The 25,147-nt window shown below is 45.2% G+C and overlaps 1 protein-coding gene across 1 annotated transcript; it reads left to right on the top strand.

Moving 5' to 3' along the window:
* The first annotated feature begins 8,220 nt into the window (after positions 1-8,220).
* On the top strand, positions 8,221-23,431 carry pcolcea (procollagen C-endopeptidase enhancer a). Its single transcript, XM_084140224.1, has 9 exons — positions 8,221-8,431; positions 20,046-20,154; positions 20,254-20,512; positions 20,668-20,792; positions 20,975-21,111; positions 21,580-21,959; positions 22,055-22,132; positions 22,653-22,823; positions 22,961-23,431. Exons 1-9 carry the CDS (start codon positions 8,328-8,330, stop codon positions 23,089-23,091), a joined length of 1,494 nt encoding a protein of 497 aa, XP_083996350.1. The 5' UTR covers positions 8,221-8,327; the 3' UTR covers positions 23,092-23,431.
* Positions 23,432-25,147: the final 1,716 nt, after the last annotated feature.

The following is a 25,147-nucleotide window of genomic DNA, read 5'->3' as shown; positions in this document are numbered from 1 at the left end:
TTCTGGCGGGAGGTAAGCTTGGCTTATATGGCTTATATGGTGTCGAGTAAAGCTTAAACCATGTATTTAGATTGTAGTTAGGTATTGTAGGTAGTTATCGTAGGTTATTGTAGTTATTGTAGGTAATTATTGTAGGTAAGTATTGTATTCGGCTGAGCCCCGTGAAGCACGAGGCTAGCTAACCCACTACCTGGACTAGCTAGCGGGTAGCTACTGGTAACTATTAGCAACTGTGGATAGTTGTTTCACGCTTGAGAGTACCTGTAATTATGCCAGCTAGCTGCCTACCATTCAGCTGTTTTTCTAACCTCATTGTCTGAAGCGTTGGCGTTAGGTAGTTAGTAGCTACTGTGCTCGAAATGTAGCTAGCTTGTTGCTACCTGGATAGCTAACTAAACAATAGCTGGAATGACCTAGCGAACAGATGCGAACTGGCTGAGTCGATTCAGTGGCTAGCTTTGCACTTGGCTGGCTAACAGTAGCTGCTAGGGGTAAGTTATAACCTACATTTGTGTTTTGTTTTTACATACGGGTAACCAGAGTCGTTCAAGGGAATTCGGGACATGGGTGACTAGTTAATGTTAGCTTGCTCTCTCTGTGTGTTCGTGCCGTGGGAGGAGTTTTTTTTTTAGTTGGCAGAGAGCAATGGCTAGCTAGTATGCAAACTATTCTAGCTAACTAACTGGCTGAATAAGTTGACGACGGACTCGCTCAAGCTGTCGAGACTAACCCAGAACTTTACACAACATTAGACACGGACACGAATGATCTGCTTGGCGTGTTGACACACTGGTGGTTTGTTGTGGCCGAGTATTGGTGCTAAACCGTGTTGTTGGAAGCTGGCATGCTAATTGGCTGTGGCGTCATAGGATTCGGTGCCCTGGACGGTTTTCACGGAAGAATACTGTACCAAGTTAGCTAGCTGAATAAACTAAGTTAGTCTATTCCTAGAAAAACATTGAACCGCTGTAATTTACAACAATTATAGTTTCTGAGGTGGAAGTTGGGAGAGTTATATTTGGGTGTTTCAGTGAAACGTAAGTGAGGGAGGCCCCACTCTCTCGCTTTCCCAGATATTTAGTTCATTTAATTCCGATCTCCTTTGCATTATTGTAGCCATTTTCTGTAGCCTGTCAACTATATGTCTGTCTATCCCTGTTCTCTCCTCTCCGCACAGGCTATACAAACGCCTCACACCGCGTGGCTGCTGTCACTCTAACCTGGTGGTCCCTGCACGCACGACCCACGTGGAGTTCCAGGTCTCCGGCAGCCTCTGGAACTGCCGTTCTGCGGCCAACAAGGCAGAGTTCAACTTCTTGGTGCTGACGGAAACATGGATTACCACAGAAAACACTGCTACTCCTACTGCTCTCTCCTCGTCTGACCATGTGTTCTCGCATACCCCGAGAGCATCTGGTCAGCGGGGTGGTGGCACAGGAATCCTCATCTCTCCCAAGTGGACATTCTCTCTTTCTCCTCTGACCCATCTGTCTATCTCCTCATTTGAATTCCATGCTGTCACAGTCACTAGCCCATTCAAGCTTAACATCCTTATCATTTATCGCCCTCCAGGTTCCCTTGGAGAGTTCATCAATGAGCTTGACGCCTTGATAAGTTCCATTCCTGAGGATGGCTCACCCCTCACAGTTCTGGGTGACTTTAACCTCCCTACGTCTACCTTTGACTCATTTCTCTCTGCCTCCTTCTTTCCACTCCTCTCCTCTTTTGACCTAACCCTCTCACTGTCCCCCCCCTACTCACAAGGCAGGCAATACGCTTGACCTCATCTTTACTAGATGCTGTTCTTCTACTAATCTCACTGCAACTCCCCTCCAAGTCTCCGAACACTACTTTGTATCCTTTTCTCTCTCGCTCTCCTCCAACACTACTCACTCTGCCCCTACTCAGATGGTAATGCGCCGTCGCAACCGTCACTCTCTCTCTCCCGCTACTCTCTCCTCTTCCATCCTATCATCTCTTCCCTCTGCTCAATCCTTCTCCCTCCAATCTCCTGATTCTGCCTCCTCAACCCTCCTCTCCTCCCTTTCTGCATCCTTTGACTCTCTATGTCCCCTATCCTCCCGGCCGGCTCGGTCCTCCCCTCCTGCTCCGTGGCTTGACGACTCATTGCGAGCTCACAGAACAGGGCTCCGGGCAGCTGAGCGGAAATGGAGGAAAACTAGACTCCCTGCGGACCTGGCATCTTTTCACTCCCTCCTCTCTACATTTTCTTCCTCTGTTTCTGCTGCTAAAGCCACTTTCTACCACTCTAAATTCCAAGCATCTGCCTCAAACCCTAGGAAGCTCTTTGCCACCGGTTGACGACATCCGATCCTCGTTTGTTAAGTCAAATGACACCGCTGGTCCTGCTCACACTGCCCTACCCTATGCTTTGACTTCTTTCTCCCCTCTCTCTCCAGATTAAATCTTGCGACTTGTGACAGCCGGCCGCCCAACAACCTGCCCGCTTGACCCTATCCCCTCCTCTCTTCTCCAGACCATTTCAAGAGAGCGAGAGTTGCACCCCTCATCAAAAAACCTACACTCGATCCCTCCGATGTCAACAACTACAGACCAGTATCCCTTCTTTCTTTTCTCTCCAAAACTCTTGAGCATGCCGTCTTTAGCCAACTCTCTTGCTATCTCTCTCAAAATGACCTTCTTGATCCAAACCAGTCAGGTTTCAAGACTGGTCATTCAACTGAGACTGCTCTTCTCTGTGTCACGGAGGCTCTCCGCACTGCTAAAGCTAACTCTCTCTCCTCTGCTCTCGTACTTCTATACCTATCTGCTGCCTTTGATACTGTGAACCATCAGATCCTCCTCTCCACCCTCTCCGAGTTGGGCATCTCCGGCGCGGCTCACTCTTGGATTGCGTCCTACCTGACAGGTCGCTCCTACCAGGTGGCGTGGCGAGAATCTGTCTCCGCATCACGTGCTCTCACCACTGGTGTCCCCCAGGGCTCAGTTCTAGGCCCGCTCCTATTCTCGCTATACACCAAGTCACTTGGCTCTGTCATCATTGCTACGCAGACGACACACAACTAATCTTCTCCTTTCCCCCTTCTGATAACCAGGTGGCGAATCGCATCTCTGCATGTCTGGCAGACATATTAGTGTGGATGACGGATCACCACCTCAAGCTGAACCTCGGCAAGACGGAGCTGCTCTTCCTCCCGGGGAAGGACTGCCCGTTCCATGATCTCGCCATCACGGTTGACAACTCCGTTGTGTCCTCCTCCCAGAGTGCAAAGAGCCTTGGCGTGACCCTGGACAACACCCTGTCGTTCTCCGCTAACATCAAGGCGGTGACCCGATCCTGTAGGTTCATGCTCTACAACATTCGCAGAGTACGACCCTGCTTTACACAGGAAGTGGCACAGGTCCTAATCCAGGCATTTGTCATCTCCCGTCTGGATTACTGCAACTCGCTGTTGGCTGGGCTCCCTGCCTGTGCCATTAAACCCCTACAACTCATCCAGAACGCTGCAGCCCGTCTGGTGTTCAACCTTCTCAAGTTCTCTCACGTCACCCCGCTCCTCTGCACACTCCACTGGCTTCCAGTTGAAGCTCGCATCTGCTACAAGACCATGGTGCTTGCCTACGGAGCTGTGAGGGGAATGGCACCTCCGTACCTTCAGGCTCTGATCAGTCCCTACACCCAAACGAGGGCATTGCGTTCATCCACCTCTGGCCTGCTGGCCCCCCTACCTCTGCGGAAGCATAGTTCCCGCTCAGCCCAGTCAAAACTGTTCGCTGCTCTGGCACCCCAATGGTGGAACAAGCTCCCTCACGACGCCAGGACAGCGGAGTCACTCACCACCTTCCGGAGACACTTGAAACCCCACCTCTTTAAGGAATACCTGGGATAGGATAAAGTAATCCTTCTACCCCCCCTTACCCCAACCCCCCACCCAAAAAAAGAAAAAAAAAATGGTAAAGTGGTTGTCCCACTGGCTATCATAAGGTGAATGTACCAATTTGTAAGTCGCTCTGGATAAGAGCGTCTGCTAAATGACGAAAATGTAAATGAAAATGAGATTATGATTTCTTAATTTCTTGCTTTTTGTACTTCTTGGATTATGTGTGCATTGTTATTGTATTGCTAGATATTACTGCACTGTTAGAGCTAGAAACACAAGCATTTCGCTGCACTTGCGATAACATCTGTATATCTGTGAACGTGACCAGTAAACTTTGATTTGATGGTTTATGATTCTTCTGGGAACAGCAGTTGCAGCTTGTCACCCTCCACACACATTCTTTGAGGAAGGCTGTCACTCCATTTCATTCCTCTCTCTCTATCAATCCTGGACACATCTCTTATTGAATACCTTTTTTCCCCAAATACAGTGGGGAAAAAAAGTATTTAGTCAGCCACCAATTGTGCAAGTTCTCCCACTTAAAAAGATGAGAGAGGCCTGTAATTTTCATCATAGGTACACGTCAACTATGACAGACAAAAGGATTTAAAAAAATCCAGAAAATCACATTATAGGATTTTTTATGAATTTATTTGCAAATTATGGTGGAAAATAAGTATTTGGTCAATAACAACAGTTTCTCAATACTTTGTTATATACCCTTTGTTGGCAATGACACAGGTCAAACGTTTTTTGTAAGTCTTCACAAGGTTTTCACACACTGTTGCTGGTATTTTGGCCCATTCCTCCATGCAGATCTCCTCTAGAGCAGTGATGTTTTGGGGCTGTCGCTGGGCAACACGGACTTTCAACTCCCTCCAAAGATTTTCTATGGGGTTGAGATCTGGAGACTGGCTAGGCCACTCCAGGACTTCTTACGAAGCCACTCCTTCATTGCCCGGGCGGTGTGTTTGGGATCATTGTCATGCTGAAAGACCCAGCCACGTTTCATCTTCAATGCCCTTGCTGATGGAAGGAGGTTTTCACTCAAAATCTCACGATACATGGCCCCATTCATTCTTTCCTTTACACGGATCAGTCGTCCTGGTCCCTTTGCAGAAAAACAGCCCCAAAGCATGATGTTTCCACCCCCATGCTTCACAGTAGGTATGGATGCAACTCAGCATTATTTGTCCTCCAAACACGACGAGTTGAGTTTTTACCAAAAAGTTCTATTTTGGTTTCATCTGACCATATGACTTTCTCCCAATCCTCTTCTGGATCATCCAAATGCACTCTAGCAAACTTCAGACGGGCCTGGACATGTACTGGCTTAAGCAGGGGGACACGTCTCGCACTGCAGGATTTGAGTCCCTGGCGGCGTAGTGTGTTACTGATGGTAGGCTTTGTTACTTTGGTCCCAGCTCTCTGCAGGTCATTCACTAGGTCCCCCTGTGTGGTTCTGGGATTTTTGCTCACCGTTCTTGTGATCATTTTGACCCCACGGGTGAGATCTTGCGTGGAGCCCCAGATCGAGGGAGATTATCAGTGGTCTTGTATGTCTTCCATTTCCTAATAATTGCTCCCACAGTTGATTTCTTCAAACCAAGCTGCTTACCTATTGCAGATTCAGTCTTCCCAGCCTGGTGCAGGTCTACAATTTTGTTTCTGGTGTCCTTTGACAGCTCTTTGGTCTTGGCCATAGTGGAGTTTGGAGTGTGACTGTTTGAGGTTGTGGACAGGTGTCTTTTATACAGATAACAAGTTCAAACAGGTGCCATTAATACAGGTAATGAGTGGAGGACAGAGGAGCCTCTTAAAGAAGAAGTTACAGGTCTGTGAGAGCCAGAAATCTTGCTTGTTTGTAGGTGACCAAATACTTATTTTCCACCATAATTTGCAAATAAATTCATAAAAAATCCTACAATGTGATTTTCTGGATTTTTTTCCCTCAATTTGTCTGTCATAGTTGACGTGTACCTATGATGAAAATTACAGGCCTCTCTCATCTTTTTAAGTGGGAGAACTTGCACAATTGGTGGCTGACTAAATACTTTTTTTCCCCACTGTAGTTCCAGAGATGTTTTGCATATGTGAGTGTGAGTGTGCAGGGGGGATTGAAATAAACATGACTCAAGCTACATCATAAATACTTGCCACTGTTGAGTAACCGTTGTTTGCAGTGGCACTTAAACTATCTCATTCTCCCACCCCCTTTGTTCCATCGCCTCAGTTCATTTCTTGTTCTCTGCTCCTAGAACCTTCCTTTCCATCCATCCACCCCCCCCCCCCCCACTGACCCATACTACCACATTGCAGGGATGTGTCTATCGTGATGGATTGTTCTGGATTCCTGGCAGAAACAGAGGTCTACACCCTTGGACTCCAGCCAGGTGTTAGGGTTACTCATACTCTCACAGTCCAGCATCCCTTACAGACAGACGTCATCCGCCCCCCAAGCAGACTCACTCTGCAAGGCACCACATTCCTGCGCTCTCTGCCTCTCAGAGGAGGCTGGTGGGAGGAACTATAGGAGGACAGGCTCATTATAATGGCTTAAATTGAATGGAGTTTGAGACTGTTCCATTTATTTCATTACAGCCACTTGCCTCCACTGCTGCCTCACATGCAGTTGTAGTATCTTAATTTGAGCCAGTTTGCTACAGCAGGAAAATAATCCTGCGGCAACAGGAAATGTGAATTTTTATGTGGATTACAATGAATGGACATTTTTTGTAGTGGTTGATACATTTTTCAGTATGGCAAATGAAGTCTGACATTTTAAAGTGGATATTACAAACTTTAAAAGCCTTTTTAAACCTTGAATACACTACACATTTGCATTTCCTGCCGTGCAGGAAAATTCTCAGCAACAAAAGAGTGATCAAATTAAGCTCCTACATATGTACAGCAGTCAGCAGACACTGACTGGGGAGTCCAAGGCAAGCTAATGAGCAGCCGTTCCATAGCATTGTTGATAAGAGGGCAAATCATAACATTATCATTACAGAACCATAACAACATTTCAAGCAGACCCCTGGCTCTAGCTAGCTTATATAAATCAATCAGTAAGTCATGAATCCATGTTAAAGTGAGAGACCATCTGTCTATGACTAGGTGATGTGAATATATAGACATATGTCAATGCCCCTCCTCTGGGCTCCCCTGGGCTTTGATCATGGTACTACTGCTCTGTCCCCCTGAATGAGGCTGTTTCTATGGTCTGTATGAAACGGCATTCCCTCTACAGGCCCCAGCCCAGAGATGTGGGTTAAAGGCCCATCATGGAAAACACTCCCCCAGCCCTCTCTGGAGTGTTGTGCCCTATCTCATTGCATTGTGGGGGCAGATAAAGCCCCTATGACTGGGAGTCTGTCTGTCTGTGGAGCTCTAGGGGGCTGGGGGAATATGGTCAAAACAAATAGAGGGCTCCAGATACTGGGTATACCTATATATTCTTCCGACTTTGGAATGTTGCTTAGATAAAGCCGTTCTAATAGTCCACGAAAATGTCATGAATTTGGTCCTCTGTAGCTCAGCTGGTAGAGCACGGCGCTTGTAACGCCAAGGTAGTGGGTTCGATCCCCGGGACCACCCATACACAAAAATGTATGCACGCATGACTGTAAGTCGCTTTGGATAAAAGCGTCTGCTAAATGGCATAAAAAAAAAAAATAATTTTTTTTTTGATAAAGAACCATTGATCTAAATACATCAGTCAAGATACACCATAACAAGAACCTAAAAGGGTTATTTGGCTGTCCCCATAGGAGAACCCTTTGAAGAACCCTTTTTGGTTCCAGATAGAACCCTTTTGGTTCCAGGTAGAACCCTTTCCACAGAGGGTGCTACATGGAATCCAAAATGGTTCTACCTGGAACCAAAAAGGCTTCTACCTGGAACCGAAAAGGGTTCTCCTATGGGGACAGCCGAAGAACCCTTTTGCAACCCTTTTTTCTAAGAGTGTAGTGGTCACTGGTCAGACGGCCGTACTGGAATGTAAAGAGAAGCGACCTTGGTTGTAAATGTCCAGTTCTTTATGCCTTTGAATCAGTCTATTGCACAACGTTTTGTCCAGCCATTGTGGGAAGTTAGTCTCTGTTGCTCTCTTTTTGTTCTCTCTTTTCCTTTGTTCCCCCCTCTGTTTCATTGAGGCAAATGTTAACATTGAGACAGCATCTGGTTCTAATTAAACACTCCCCTCCCACTCGCGTCGTCTCCCCTGTCATGACTCCTTCTAGCTCCTTCTACCCTCTTAGCATCTCTCTCTCTCTCTCTCTCTCTCTCTCTCTCTCTCTCTCTCTCTCTCTCTCTCTCTCTCTCTCTCTCTCTCTCTCTCTCTCTCTCCCTCTCTCTGCCTGTGGCTCCCTCCACCCGTCCTCCACCCGTCCTCCACCTCTTCCCACTCTTTGCTCCTGTCTCTCTCTTCTGGTTCACCCTCTTACTGTGTCTGCTTTCTGCATCATGAAGTGTGAGGATTGTATCTGGGGTCTTTCTGTGCTCCTGGCTCTCTGTTTAGGATCGGCACAGGGCCAGAGCCAGAGCCAACCAGGGACTAACTACACCAGGTAGGAAATAGGGGTGTTTGGGGCTTGTTGGTGTGTATGTAATGTATGTTTGCAAGAGGCTTTACGGTGATGGCTCCATTTGGGTGAATGCACAGTTTATTCACTTGTGGCAATATCCACAAGGATGCACTTTACATTATTTATATGGTTCACAATATACCATAACCGTTTATAGAGTGTGTATGCTTTTGAGAGTGTGCCATGTTCAGATTTCACGCAGTGTGCTCGGAACTCCCTATCTGAGCTTCCTGCATGTGTATATTCGCTTGGGGGTATGGCAGTGATGTTGTGGTTGTGACTGACTGGTCCATCATTTTGATGTGGTTGAGCTCCCCCAGATGTTAATGCTTTGAGGGTCTGTCTGTATGTGCCTGTGTGGGGTTGGATCAGGACGGATCTGACTGGACATCTTGGCTCTCATCAGCTGGCCTCTCTCTCTGCTGGGGTTCTGCATGTCTGAGCTCCTATAATGTGAACTTTCTCAATGAGTTCAAGATTTGAACTCGATGGTATTGGCTAGAGTACTGTAAAAGTTATTTTGTCCTCAGGTTGGAATAATGGTAATTGACTGGTTTTCTAAACAAGCGGCCAATGAGAACAATGTTTATTTCGTTTCTTGTTGTCTTTGTTTAGCTTTTTTGACACTCCATAAAGGGGATGAGTTATTTTGCCTCAGCCCAGTTGACAAGACCCAGCTGTTAGAAGTGCACTCAGCAGCTCTGTCTCCTGTACAGACAGTCTCCAATGTGTCTGTGTAACCAACTTCACATATCCCCCCAGAAGAAATGCACACGGACACCCACACTTCAGGTTGACTCGGTTTTTATCTGCAGTAAAATATATCAAACAGTGATGACAGGCATTGACAGGACGGTCACAGCCACACGTTCACTGCTCTCAGAATATCTCTCTTAGACTGAATCCACAAAGTGATCGTATAGTATACATGCGTTGTGTTTAGAAAATAAAAAAAATACAGAAAAGCATACCTGCAGTAAAAGATATCAAACAGTGATGACAGGCATTGACAGGACGGTCACAGCCACACGTTCACTGGTTAGGTAGGACACAATATATATTTTAGATAGGAGCAACAGTAGTGATACATACCCTCAATGTGAAGTAATATTAATCCATAAATACAGAGCACAAGTACAACCCTTTTATATAAACCTTTTAAGGTAGTATGAAAATAAACATTCACTTAATTTCAATAAGTCACCTGCTAGCAAATCACATGCTGGAAATAGCTAGCGTGACGTTGTAGTGCAGTGACCATCGGTGCTAGTTAGCTCATCATTAACATGGCTAGCTAAGCCAGCAAAAACTTGGTTAACTTGCTGAAATAGGTCTTCAATACATTAACGGCAAAATAAATACATACATAGCCACATTTGCTATTGACTTTAGGATATATGAACCAGTTTTCCAAAAACACTTATGTTATACAGTTTTAAACAGTTTTTATATACAGAGGAAGTAGACACGAACCTGCTCTCTCAGACTGAGGAGCAGGCAGACCAACTTCCCAAATAGGGAAGTAGTTGTTCTTTCAAAAGAAAATAGTACAAAAAATGGTAAGCCCGAAGACCTCTCGTATTACCAAATATATTTATGAATTCAGTAACACAAAATTAAAGGAAACTTTATTTATATCACCCCCTTTCCTGAAGTGAATGGTTTCACCCTACCGTGAACTGCGGCGTACTTTGATGTCTACATTGCGCACGAGGTTGATGGAAACTCTACATTTTCACTTTGTTACACTCACCCCTGCAGAATTCCATCAACCCATACAGACCTTAGACACATTACTAGGGCAGGCACTTTAAACCTGTTAAAGAAATACCTGAAGGGTAAACCTTAGCCATGGGCTATCCATAGGACAGTACAAAACATTGTACAATGTAATAACGTGTCTTTTACACATCACATTCACCCTTTCTGTCCCGTAACCTAAACTGTCACTTGCACTCAACACTGAATACATATAGCCTACTTAATACTCTGCATCACTGATATCCAAGACATTCAACAGGACATTTAGGAGTGTTGTTATGGTCTCTGACATGTTAGGTTCTCTGACAAGCATTGTCATGGCTTCAACAAGTCTCTTTACTGGTCTAACAACCCTTCTGTACCTTGTACGTGTCACACTACCCTCCTCTAAATTATTGTTAGAGCTTTGTGAAATGACTGTATCGTGGGACTTGTCCTCAACAATGTCTTTTAGGGGAGATAGTCTGCTGCTTTGGGCCTGCTCACTTGGGCCAACTTCACTGACCCTGATACTATTCCGGGTGGCCGATTTGCTTGTTTGAATTTGATCATTTGGTGCAAAGTCACTGACCCTTATACTGCTTTTGGAGGACGTTTCTAATTCATCAGCCAAGGGTTGCAAGCTATCATCCTCAGAGTGGTAAGGGTCTCCTTCTGGGTCTCTGTCACTATTGCTTTGAAATTCGGAATGCTCCATGTGACCAGAGTTACTAGTTCTAGATTCCTGCTTGCTTTCAGAATCTCCCATTGACTCGGTTTCTCCATTACACTCTTATCCCATCAACGAGGACTCGGAGGCATCCATAGCCTCATCAACTACTTTTGGACTTAGACTACGGAGGATCCAGATTGCAGTTCTCTGGCCATCACTGCCCCCATCCACATCTGGTAGTGGATTTCGTTTCATAGCTCTGTCATCTGCAAAACTCTCATCTGAAAGGATGGAGGGAACATTTGTATCATCAGCCTCTCCAATTGGAAGAAAGTTCACAGGAAGTAAGAAGTTGCGGTGTACAACCTTGCTCTTGTCTGTGGAAGGGTTGACTACTCTGTAGATGTGCAGATCTGGGTTGCTCCAGCTGATGACAGACGGTAGATTCCCACACATCTGCCAATTTCCGTTTGCCCTGTTCTTTCTTGTTGGCTAAGATAACTTTGTCACCGACCTCCAGGGTACATCCTTTCACCTTCTTGTCATATTCTCTTGCCTGCTTTTTCTGTGCCTTTGATGTGTTCTTCTGTGTGATACGCACGGCCTCCTGAAGATCTCTTTGAAAGGAGCCTACAAATTCATTTTAACCCAAAACGGTCTCATCTCTCAGAACACTTCCAAACATGGCGTCGACCGGTAGCTGTGGGGTCCGCCCAAACATTAAGTAAAAAGGGGCGAACCCTGTCGTCTCATGCACGGTACAGTTATATGCAAACGTGAGAGTTTGTAACATCTGAGGCCATTTCTCTTTCGTCCGTGGAGGCAAGGCTCGGATCATATTCCCCAAAGTACGATTAAACTTTCGGTTTGCCCATTGCACATTGGGTGATATGGAGTTGTGTGAGATTTCTTCACTCCTGCCAGGTCCATTAGCTCTGATATCAGCTTGCTCTCAAAGTTGGCCCCTTGGTCACTTAAAAGACGCTGAGGAAAACCGTAAATACAGAAAAAGCTGTTCCACAGTTTTTTGGCAACTTGTTTTGCTGTCTGATTTGTACAAGGGAAGGCGTGAGCTACTTTGGTAAAATGGTCTGTTACTACTAGTACTTCAACACTCTCTCCATCCTTTCCTTCAGCCACCCAGAAATCGATACAGACCAACTCTAGTGGTGCACTTGTCTTAATCGATTGAAGAGGAGCTCTTGCCTCAAGTCTTCTTGACTTGCTCACAACACAGCGTCTACATCTCACGACATAGTCTTTCACCTGTTCATCCATACCAACCCAACATAACCTCTGTCTGATGAGGTGTACGTTTCTTGATTGACCTTGGTGTGCAGCATCATCATGTGTTCCCTTCAACACATCCGCCTTCAGGGACAAAGGTACAATGAACTGATATCTCTTATTTCCGGTTTTGTCCTTTGATGTCCTGTACAGTATTCCATCCTTGTATTCCAACTTCTCCCAATGTTTCAAAAGTTTCTGCACGTCCACTGTTTCATGTTCTCTTTCACGATGTGATGGTCTCCGTTTCCTCTCCACATAATAGGTAGCACGAGCCAATGTCTCATCTGCTTGCTGCTTCTCTTTGAGATCTCCTAGTGAAAAAACGGGGAGTGCTGGATAACCTCCCTGCAGATGTTGGGATAGCAGCATCAGAGGGACAGTGCACATAGATATGATCCCCTTTTGGTACAAGCTGTTGTCTAGGAGTGCCTTCACTTCACCACTAGAGACCTCAGCAGCCTTTGTACCATGATTGGACCCTGTTATGCCACTGTTTGGCGGGGCTTGGCAATTCACAGACAGCCGGAGCATCTCTTGTACGTTCTCTGCTGTGACATGTTGTGTGGTACCATCCCTGACGAACGGTACACGGCTGAGTAAGTCAGTGGATATGTTCTGTGGCCCAGGTACAGTGGGGAAAAAAAGTATTTAGTCAGCCACCAATTGTGCAAGTTCTCCCACTTAAATAGATGAGAGAGGCCTGTCATTTTCATCATAGGTACACGTCAACTATGACAGACAAATAGAGAAAAAAAATTCCAGAAAATCACATTGTAGGATTTTTAATGAATTTATTTGCAAATTATGGTGGAAAATAAGTATTTGGTCACCTACAAACAAGCAAGATTTCTGGCTCTCACAGACCTGTAACTTCTTCTTTAAGAGGCTCCTCTGTCCTCCACTCGTTACCTGTATTAATGGCACCTGTTTGAACGTGTTATCAGTATAAAAGACACCTGTCCACAACCTCAAACAGTCACACTCCAAACTCCACTATGGTCAAGACCAAAGAGCTGTCAAAGGACACCAGAAACAAAATTGTAGACCTGCACCAGGCTGGGAAGACTGAATCTGCAATAGGTAAGCAGCTTGGTTTGAAGAAATCAACTGTGGGAGCAATTATTAGGAAATGGAAGACATACAAGACCACTGATAATCTCCCTCGATCTGGGGCTCCACGCAAGATCTCACCCCGTGGGGTCAAAATGATCACAAGAACGGTGAGCAAAAATCCCAGAACCACACGGGGGGACCTAGTGAATGACCTGCAGAGAGCTGGGACCAAAGTAACAAAGCCTACCATCAGTAACACACTACTCCGCCAGGGACTCAAATCCTGCATTGCCAGACGTGTCCCCCTGCTTAAGCCAGTACATGTCCAGGCCCGTCTGAAGTTTGCTAGAGTGCATTTGGATGATCCAGAAGAGGATTGGGAGAATGTCATATGGTCAGATGAAACCAAAATATAACTTTTTGGTAAAAACTCAACTCATCGTGTTTGGAGGACAAAGAATGCTGAGTTGCATCCAAAGAACACCATACCTACTGTGAAGCATGGGGGTGGAAACTTCATGCTTTGGGGCTGTTTTTCTGCAACGGGACCAGGACGACTGATCCGTGTAAAGGAAAGAATGAATGGGGCCATGTATCGTGAGATTTTTAGTGAAAACCTCCTTCCATCAGCAAGGGCATTGAAGATGAAACATGGCTGGGTCTTTTAGCATGACAATGATCCCAAACACACCTCCCGGGCAACGAAGGAGTGGCTTCGTAAGAAGCATTTCAAGGTCCTGGAGTGGCCAAGCCAGTCTCCAGATCTCAACCCCATAGAAAATCTTTGGAGGGAGTTGAAAGTCCGTGTTGCCCAGCGACAGCCCCAAAACATCACTGCTCTAGAGGAGATCTGCATGGAGGAATGGGCCAAAATACCAGCAACAGTGTGTGAAAACCTTGTGAAGACTTACAGAAAACGTTTGACCTGTGTCATTGCCAACAAGGGGTATATAACAAAGTATTGAGAAACTTTTGTTATTGACCAAATACTTATTTTCCACCATAATTTGCAAATAAATTCATAACAAATCCTACAATGTGATTTTCTGGATTATTTTTTCTCAATTTGTCTGTCATAGTTGACGTGTACCTATGATGAAAATTACAGGCCTCTCTCATCTTTTTAAGTGGGAGAACTTGCACAATTGTTGGCTGACTAAATACTTTTTTCCCCACTGTATGTATTTCAGATCAAAGTCATACGGGGCTAGCTTCGCCACCCACCTCTGCTCACAGGCATCAAGTTTAGGCTTTGTCAGTATGTGAGTGAGTGGGTTATTATCTGTCAGGACAGTAAATCTGGCACCTTTTAGCCAGTGACAGAAATTTTCACATACGGCCCATTTCAATACAAGAAACTCTAGACGATGGGCTGGATATCTTGCTTGGGATTTGTTGAGGGATTTACTAGCAAACGCAATGGGTCTACTTTTACTCTCGCCCTCTGGGATCTGGCTCAGAACAGTGCCTAGGCCGTCAATTGAAGCATCAGTTGAAAGTATGAAGGGTTTACTCAAGTCTGGGTGCGCTAAAACTACAGCATTTATCACAGCTGCTTTTAACTCATCAAAGGCATGTTGACACTCACTCGTCCAGTCTTCAGGTGTCAGCCTCCGGGACGGGCTACTCTGAGTCTTGCCATTTGTATCTTTTCGTTTGGTTTTCTGTCCCGCTGTTAAACAGTACAGTGGCTTGGCGATTTTTGAAAACCCGTTGATAAAATGGGAGTAATAGTTCATCATTCCGAGAAATGACTGGACCCTCTTCAGTCCAGGGGTTTTCCCATCCATCTCCATGAGATCAGTGGATGTCATCTCACTGATTGCCGTCACTTTTCCCTTGTCAGTCTGGATCCCTTCTTGAGATATCACATGGCCCAAGAATTTCACAGAACGCCTAAGGAAGAGGCACTTTTTTGGGGCAAGCTTCAAGTTGTTGTTTGAGAGTCTACTGAAAACCAACTCCAACCGTTCAAGTGCTTCTTGTTCACTTTTACCAAAGACCAATAAGTCATCTAGATAGCACAAAAGGGAGAGATAGTTCTGATCCCCAAAGATTGACATCATCATCCTGGCAAACGTAGCTGGGCTGTTGCAGAGGCCCTGAACCATTCTGTTATAATCGAAAAGGCCAACTGGTGTGGTAACGGCTGTGTATTTACGATCTTCTTCGTGTATGGGAAATATTGTAAAATCCCGATGTCAGATCCATTGTGCTGAAAAGGCAGTTTCCGCCCAATGACACCAGGGCATCGGCTTGATTTGGTAGGGGATAAGCATCCTTCTCAGTTCTTGTGTTGAGCCATCGGAAATCTGTACCGATTCTGAGTTCACCATTTGGTTTCCAGACAAGAACGAGGGGGGATGCCCACTCACTATTTGATTTCCTGAGGATGTCACGTTCTTCCATTTCCTCCAAAGTTTGTTTCCGTTTTTGGAAGTCACATGGTGGCACTCTGCTGTAAGGAAGTCTGAAAGGCCTCTCATCTTTCAGTCTTATTCTATGCACAAAGTCTCTTGCCACAGTCCAATTTCCCTCTGGAAAATATGCTGTCATATTTCACAACCAGGTGGGCCATCTTGTTTTTCCATTCATCTGATACTTCACAGGAGGCAATGTCAACATCAGTCAGACCCATGTCTTTCAACACATCAGCATATGAACGTTTTTCTGCCTGTTCAGTCGTGGTTCCAGTGACATTAGAAGGATTACTTTATCCTATCCCAGGTGTTCCTTAAAGAGGTGGGGTTTCAAATGTATCCGGAAGGTGGTGAGTGACTCCGCTGTCCTGGCGTCGTGAGGGAGCTTGTTCCACCATTGGGGTGCCAGAGCAGCGAACAGTTTTGACTGGGCTGAGCGGGAACTGTGCTTCAGCAGAGGTAGGGGAGCCAGCAGGCCAGAGGTGGATGAACGCAATGCCCTCGTTTGGGTGTAGGGACTGATCAGAGCCTGAAGGTACGGAGGTGCCATTCCCCTCACAGCTCCGTAGGCAAGCACCATGGTCTTGTAGCAGATGCGAGCTTCAACTGGAAGCCAGTGTAGTGTGCGGAGGAGCGGGGTGACGTGAGAGAACTTGGGAAGGTTGAACACCAGACGGGCTGCGTCATTCTGGATGAGTTGTAGGGGTTTAATGGCAAAGGCAGGGAGCCCAGCCAACAGCGAGTTGCAGTAATCCAGACGGGAGATGACAAGTGCCTGGATTAGGACCTGTGCCGCTTCCTGTGTAAGGCAGGGTCGTACTCTCCGAATATTGTAGAGCATGAACCTACAGGATCGGGTCACTGCCTTGATGTTAGGGGAGAACGACAGGGTGTTGTCCAGGGTCACGCCAAGGCTCTTCGCACTCTGGGAGGAGGACACAACGGAGTTGTCAACCGTGATGGCAAGATCATGGAACGGGCAGTCCTTCCCCGGGAGGAAGAGCAGCTCCGTCTTGCCAAGGTTCAGCTTGATGTGGTGATCCGTCATCCATACTGATATGTCTGCCAGACATGCAGAGATGCGATTCGCCACCTGGTTATCAGAAGGGGGAAAGGAGAAGATTAGTTGTGTGTCGTCTGCGTAGCAATGATAGGAGAGGCCATGTGAGGATATGACAGAGCCAAGTGACTTGGTGTATAGCGAGAATAGGAGAGGGCCTAGAACTGAGCCCTGGGGGACACCAGTGGTGAGAGCACGTGGTGCGGAGACAGCTTCTCGCCACGCCACTTGGTAGGAGCGACCGGTCAGGTAGGACGCAATCCAAGAGTGAGCCGCGCCGGAGATGCCCAGCTCGGAGAGGAGGATCTGATGGTTCACAGTATCAAAGGCAGCAGACAGGTCTAGAAGGACAAGAGCAGAGGAGAGAGAGTTAGCTTTAGCAGTGCGGAGAGCCTCCGTGACACAGAGAAGAGCAGTCTCAGTTGAATGACCAGTCTTGAAACCTGACTGGTTTGGATCAAGAAGGTCATTCTGAGAGAGAGAGCAAGAGAGTTGGCTAAAGACGGCACGCTCAATAGTTTTGGAGAGAAAAGAAAGAAGGGATACTGGTCTGTAGTTGTTGACATCAAAGGGATCGAGTGTTGGTTTTTTGAGAAGGGGTGCAACTCTCGCTCTCTTGAAGACGGAAGGGACATAGGCAGCGGTCAAGGATGAGTTGATCAGCGAGGTGAGGTAAGGGAGAAGGTCACCGGAGATGGTCTGGATAAGAGATGAGGGGATAGGGTCAAGCGGGCAGGTTGTTGGGCGGCCGGCCGTCACAAGTCGCAAGATTTTATCTGAAGAGAGAGGGGAGAAAGAAGTCAAAGCATAGGGTAGGGCAGTGTGAGCAGGACCAGCAGTATCATTTGACTTAACAAACGAGGATTGGATGTCGTCAACCTTCTTTTCAAAAGTCATCCACAGAGAGGGAGGAGGGGGGGGAGGGGGAGGAGGATTCAGCAGGGAGGAGAAGGTGGCAAAGAGCAAGGTAATGAAATCATGGAAAGGTTAATGGGGAGGGCCAAGGATTTAGTCAAGATAGGAATCCGCAGCAACCCCCTTGTAAACATCAGCAGAGACCCTGAGGTTATTTTCAGTATTTTGAAACAGCATTTTGGTGAGGCTGTCTCCTCTACTACACCGCTTCAAGACTTTTAGGAAATGCTGGAAACCAAACCTTATCAGGGGGAGAGTAGCTTAGACTACTGGGTGCGCCTTAACCGAGTAGCAGATCTAGCTACTCGGTTAAGGCGCACCCAGTAGTCTAAGCTACTCTCCCCCTGATAAGGTTTGGTTTCCTAAAATTCTTGAAGCGGTGTAGTAGAGGAGACAGCCTCACCAAAATGCTGTTTCAAAATACTGAAAATAACCTCAGGGTCTCTGCTGATGTTTACAAGGGGGTTGCTGCGGATTCCTATCTTGACTAAATCCTTGGCCCTCCCCATTAACCTTTCCATGATTTCATTACCTTGCTCTGGCGTTTTGTAACCTTTCTTTACCAAGTAAGTCTTCATCATTTCCTGCCACTCATACACAGTACATTTATCTGTTCCATCACCTCTGAAAGTTTACCTTGGACCAGTCTGGCATGCACACTGGGACAGTGTCGGTGGCTACCTTGGATGGAGTGATATTACTTGCTGACAGACTTGAAACAATACTGTTACCAATCTCTTGACCCATCTGTTTGACTAAATCAAGCATAACACTCTGCTGCTTATGGTATTCATCATCATTGGAGTGATTATCATCTCCATCACTCTGACCTGTTGTTTGATCAATAACATCCTCTTGTTTCATTTACTGACCTTACACCAGCACTCCTGGTAAAGCTATGCTCTACCATTCTAGCTATCTGAGCCCCCCTACCAATACTGGGGGTTACAATATCACAGTTAACTCCCCTAGGTTGTAAGTCCTCACTCACCAGTAAAAGTGGTGGATCACCATTGGGCTTAACCAGTGTACCTAGATTTTTTGGTGTGGACATGTTATTCATGACGAGTATTCAAATTAACTTTCTCTTGAAGTTGACGGCAGGTGTAGTCCTCTTCTCTGGAGCACTGCTGTATTCCCCCGGTGATCGGCGATGGCTGATCTTGTAGATCCGGGTCACGGCACCAATTTTGTAACCAACTTCACATATCCCCCCAGAAGAAATGCACACGGACACCCACACTTCAGGTTGACTCGGTTTTTATCTGCAGTAAAATATATCAAACAGTGATGACAGGACGGTCACAGCCACACGTTCACTGGTTAGGTAGGACACACTATATCTTCTAGATAGGAGAAACAGTAATAATAATATGCCATTTAGCAGGCGCTTTTATCCAAAGCGACTTACAGTCATGCGTGCATACATTTTTACGCATGGGTGGTCCCGGGGATTGAACCCACTACCCTGGCGTTACAAGCGCCATGCTCTACCAATTGAGCTACAGAGGACCACAGCAGTGATACATACCCTCAATGTGAAGTAATATTAATCCATAAATACAGAGCACAAGTACAACCCTTTTATATAAACCTTTTAAGGTAGTAAGAAAATAAACATTCACTTAATTTCAATAAGTCACCTGCTAGCAAATCACCTGCTGGAAATAGCTAGCGTGACGTTGTAGTGCAGTGACCATCGGTGCTAGTTAGCTCATAATTAACATGGCTAGCTAAGCCAGCAAAAACTTGGTTAACTTGCTGAAATAGGTCTTCAATACATTAACGGCAGACCAACTTCCCAAATAGGGGAGAAGCACTCAAAACCCACTAGTTGTTCTTTCAAAATAAAATAGTACAAAAAATGGTAAGTCTGAAGACCTCTCGTATTACCAACCTTACTACAATGGCAGCAAATATTTTTATGAATTCAGTAAAACAAAATTAAAGGAAACTAATGGTTTCACCCACTACTCTACCGCGAACTGCGGCGTTCTTTGATGTCTACATTGCGCGCGAGGTTGATGGAAACTCTACAATTTCACTTTGTTACATCTGTCCCCATGACTGTTTGTGAGGCCACTGGCATAATATTATATATTTATCCATGAAAGTATTCTGGCAATAGGCTAGCTTTGGGATTTTTCCGTTGTATAAAGCAAGCTTTGTGTTATTTTGAAAAAGGAGTTTGGATTCTATATTGGAGCAGAGGTGGACGTGCCTGGGTTAGAAACTGGAACAAGCAGAGGGGAGAAATGATAACAAACATTTAGGGGGAGGTCTTCTTGAGGAAGCTCCAGTCAAGGACACCATAACCCCCACTAACTTTGTCCAGTCCCCATCCTGTCTACAACTCAAGGTTATTATAATGTATTATATACAGTATGTGATAAATGCTGGCTAATGCTTACCACATCACTGGGTTCCCACCCTGCTCTCTCTCAGGCCTGTGTTTCACTGTGGAGGAGAAATGGTTGCAGACTCAGGCTTTGTGGGCAGTGAAGGATTTCCAAGCTACTACAAACCCAACAGCAAATGTACCTGGCGCATTACAGTGAGTCACTGGCCCTGCACTACATATCACTCCTCCATTACTCTGAATGTTGCCTACAGACTGACCTAAAGCCTTTTCTGCCCTCTGTCTGAACTCCAGGTCCCAGAAGGCAATGTGGTCATGCTCTCCTTCCGCATCTTCGACCTGGAGGCCGATGCCATGTGTCGCTATGACTACCTGGATGTGTACAACGGCCACTCCAACATGGTGCAGAAACTGGGGAGGTTCTGTGGAACGTTCAGGCCTGGTACTCTCATCTCCACCACCAATACCATGATGCTGGAGATGGGGTCCGACTCTGAGACTGGAGGGAGGGGCTTCCTTGCTTACTTCAATGGAGGAAAACCACATGTGGATGGTGAGCTTTACAGTATAACTTGGGCTCTTTTCTAAGGAACAACACCTTTCTGATTTCCCATGTCTATTAGCTCACATACGGTTACGAAGGCTAATACCAATGTCAAATCCTGTATTCACTTGATTATTTATTGATCTGTATATTAATCATTTCAGATCACCAATTCTGTGGAGGCAAGATGACAAAGGCCCAGGGTGAAGTTAAAACACCCAACTGGCCTGAGAAGAATTACCCAGCAGGCATCAGCTGCTCCTGGCTCGTCACAGTAGAGCCTGACCAGGTCATTACCCATGATGCTCAGATTTTCATGTTCTTTATTCTGCAAATGATGCTGTCATTGTGTTGCACAAACCACAGAACCGAATGTGTACCTAAATGCATAAATATATTGGAGATTCAAGCAACGTTCATCGTGAGTAACGTTGTATTTTGTCATTTTTTTTATTTCTGTCTTTGGGCTAGGTGATTGAGGTGAAGTTTGATAAGTTTGACTTGGAATCAGACAGTTACTGCCGCTTTGACTATGTGGCCTTCTTCAACGGTGGAGAGAAAGATGACTCTCGACGCATTGGAAAATACTGTGGAGACGTCAGCCCCCAGTGAGTGGTGCAAGAATGTACTCTGTTTGTGTGTTAGCCTGACTTCCTGTGTTTATGCTTATGTTTGTCTGTGGTCTAAGTCTATGATGATATACAGATGTTGGATCTTAATTTGATCATCCTGTTGCAGGAGAACTTTCCTTCAATGTAGGAAATGTAAAACTTGCAGTGTATTTGAGGTTTAAAAAGGCTTCTGAAGTTTATAATTTACCTTTGAAATTTCAGACTTGATTTTCTCTTAAGAAAAATGTATCAAACCCTACAAAAAATGTATACTAATTTTAATCATAATAATTGATAATAATTCACATTTCCTGTTGTTGCAGGATTCTTTTCCTGCTGTAGCAAACTGGCTCAAATTAAGATCCTACACCTGTATGTCTGTTTGTTTTTGGCACTTCCTTTAGCTGCTAGCATCTCACTGTACTCCACTCTGCTCCAATCCTCTGTATCACTCTCCGCCCACAGAACCATTGTGACCAATGGGAACGTGCTCCTTGTGCAGTTTGTGTCTGACCTCAGCGTGACATCCGATGGCTTCATGGCCAGTTACACCAGCGTCCCCCGCGGATCCAGAACACCCACAGCAGACAACACAGGATCAGGACCCCGTATAGAGTCAGTCCCCGGGAGGCCTGCAGTCAAACCCATCCTGCCTGGGAGAACAGTCATCACAACCACCACCACCACCAAGCCACCCACTACAGACAGATACCAGGTCCCCACAACCCCGCAGCCCAAGGAGCCCACTGTTAAACCCAAACCAGTCAAACCAGTCAGGACCCGCCCACCAAATAAGCCAGGCTCAGACAGGACCAGAGTGACTAGACCAGACGGCAAGAGGCCAGGTAAGAGAAGCTGAAGCACTGGTGTAGCAAGAGCTGAGTTTATATATACATATGTCTGTGTGACTGTGTGTGTTAACAATGTTTGTATTTTCTAGTTCCCCTGAACCCACTGTGTGCAAAGGCATGTAAGAGGGATGGAAACATCAAGAGCAGTTTCTGTGCCAGCGAATTTGGTGAGTTCCACTTGACAGCAGCATCATTGGATAGCCAAAAAAAAAAAAATATTTTTTATGATTATTGGATAGAGAGAGGTGAAAGACTGCTGGATAGCCAAATTAATCAAGCTTAACATCTGTACAATCATTACACAGAGATTTTGAGTTCACAGCAAGTTCACAGCATTGCTCAGGCAATTAAACACAGCAGTCACACCACATACAGTACATAAACACAGCTAAACCAGTGCACATCTATCTATCTATATCTATCTATCTATCTATCTATCTATCTATCTATCTATCTATCTATCTATCTATCTATCTATCTATCTATCTATCTATCTATCTATCTATCTATCTATCTATCTATCTATCTATCTATCTATCTATCTATCTATCTATCTATCTATCTATCTATCTATCTATCTATCTATCTATCTATCTATCTATCTATCTATCTATCTATCTATCTATCTATCTATCTATCTATCTATCTATCTATCTATCTATCTATCTATCTATCTCCCTCTTTCAGTGATCACGGGTAAGGTGACAGCACTGACTCCTGGTCCTCAGGGCAGTGTCTATATCGGTGTGTCTCTCATCAAGGCCTACAAGGCTGGCCGGTTGACCATCACCCAGGCTGGAGTGAACATGTCTGTCAAACTGGTGTCAGCCTGCAAGAAGTGCCCTATCATCCGCAGAGGTACTCTATTTTTCTTCCCAGTCAATCTGACTAGCATGTACAAATGCACACACACTGCTGATTTATCAGTTATGTTGTGTCATCATACACAGTATTGCCAGATTGCCTTATAAATGTATTTTTAATCTCTTTCTCAGGAATGCCCTACATCTTGATGGGCCATGTGGATGAGGATGGGCGTGGCACAATGGCTCCTGGGGCTTTCACTGCCCCATACAAGGCCCCATATCACAAACTGCTGACCAATATCAACAACCAACCATGCTAACCTCACACACCAATAAGGGGCCAGGAAATCCAGTCTCATGCATGGATACCTTGACAACCAAGGTTATGGTGCCAAAAAATGATCTTTATTCCTGAGGAGTCCTTATCGAAACTGAATGGTCTTGTTTTTTCACTTAATGTTTGATGACACTAACTTAATTTCTGAAATCTCCTTTCATGGGTTCCTCACAGGTTCAGATTAAATGACAAGCATCACATAGCAACAGTTTTACCCACCTCATAATAGGGCTATATATGGTATTATTTTTGTAGTTTTATACACATGCAAATGTCAGGCCTTATATTTGTAATTTATGTTTCTAAATAAAGGATTTACAGCACATGGTGTTGGTTGTATATATTTATTACATTGACTTTATATTATTTACTGACACACAATGATGGTATGCCACCTAGTGGTCAGATTTACAATAGCGTAGACCTTCCAATGACACAGAACAGGTGGCACCACCCTCTCAAATAATTAGTATACACAGTTGCTTGCTGCAATTCACAGTCAAGCGTTAACTGACGATATCAGACACCTGCATAGATGCGGTAAGGAGGTCAATGGAACGCAGACCGTGGGGGATAGAAGAAGGACCCCGAATTGGCCCACATTAAACAAATCTGATCAAACAAAGTGGATATTCGTCAAATCCGTCATGATTGATGTATTGTAACAGGCCCACAATGTGGTTACTAAAGTCCGAATTGGATATACGTATTTGGCTGTTTCCGCTGCATAGCATTTAGAAGTTGTCCCTTTTCAGGTTTAGAATAATTGAATGCTAAATGCTAACTCCCGTTCGTATAAACTGGTAGCATAGCTAGCATACAGAAATCGGTAGTGGTAGTCAGTCGTTTTTAACTGTAATGCAGTTGATTGGTGACAATGACATGAACATGTATTGGGGTTGACATCCATACAAGCATTATACTCCAGTTTTGACCCCAACATAGATTGAAATACACATATAAACAATAGTCTAATGTAGGCTAATTTTGCTGGGGTGTAATGAGGAGATTCGGGATCTTTCCCCCACCCGTTTCCATGGCAATTCCATTGTTTTGGTGAGTTACATTGACCTCTTTACCGCATCTATAGCGGATGTTTTGGCGGTGTTTTTAGAGCCTTCAAATCGGTGAGCAGATGCTCTTGCGTCATTGTCATGAAGCCACACCCACCCCAACTCTTGTTAGAAGTTCAAAACGAGAAAGTGTAGGCTATATATAAATAATTAAACCAAATAATGAGGATTTCTATCATCCTAATCTAGGTGTAGGCTAGATTACATCTCACATTCCAGTGTTCAAAATTGTAAACAAGGATGCATGGGATTTCTGTTAATGCGAGTCAGTGCAGCCAATGGCAATGTCCGCTTTAGGTATAATGCCAGAAGCCTCTTGTGGATTTGACAGCTTTAAAGCAGTTCCACCTCCAACACCGCCAAAACAACCTCTATGCGGATGTCGGCTGATTGAATAGAGCCCTAAATCACGAATAAGACACAATACACAAACATGTTGAATTGAAAATAAGATAATATGCACAGGGATTTCCAGAGTGATGCTTATTTGGTATTGACTACTAAAGCTGGAGTCTCCATAGTCGACTTCTTAGGGAACTGTTTGAAATGTTTTTTTGATGCAACAGTGACACTAGGTGGCCAAACTCTGCTGTAATTGTTTTGCTTTTTCATTTCAGCTATTAAAACCCCTAGAGTCAAAGTCTGCGCCCCCACATAAATCGAATTAGCATAATAAATAAAAAACATCAAAATCCGTCTGTTTAAACTAGATATCTTAAATTTTTTGGCATCGGCTGCGTCTCAATCCATCACATCCGCCAATGGCGGCCTTCCGCATCTGAGGTGGAAGGTGGCCGAGCTACAGCATCTGAACGGTTTGGCCTAAAAACTAATATGACCACTCTATGGAAAGATGAGACTCTCACGAACACAAGGGTGTTCTCTGGTGAAGTCGGTACCACCGATCTGCCAATTTCTGTCTGTAGCATCCGAACAGTTTGGGATACACACTAATATGACCCATCT

The sequence above is a fragment of the Coregonus lavaretus genome, assembly GCF_964263955.1.
Source record: "Coregonus lavaretus genome assembly, chromosome: 24".
Lineage (NCBI taxonomy): Eukaryota > Metazoa > Chordata > Actinopteri > Salmoniformes > Salmonidae > Coregonus > Coregonus lavaretus.
This window is presented reverse-complemented; position numbering and strand designations above follow the sequence as displayed.

Bases quoted from the DNA above. Each gene is read 5' to 3' on its own strand.
- pcolcea (XM_084140224.1), top strand. From the start codon at position 8,328: ATGAAGTGTGAGGATTGTATCTGGGGTCTTTCTGTGCTCCTGGCTCTC. The intron at 21,112-21,579 runs GTGAGTGGTGCA...CTCCGCCCACAG, and splicing joins TGTGGAGACGTCAGCCCCCA to AACCATTGTGACCAATGGGA. The intron at 22,824-22,960 runs GTACTCTATTTT...TCTCTTTCTCAG, and splicing joins GTGCCCTATCATCCGCAGAG to GAATGCCCTACATCTTGATG.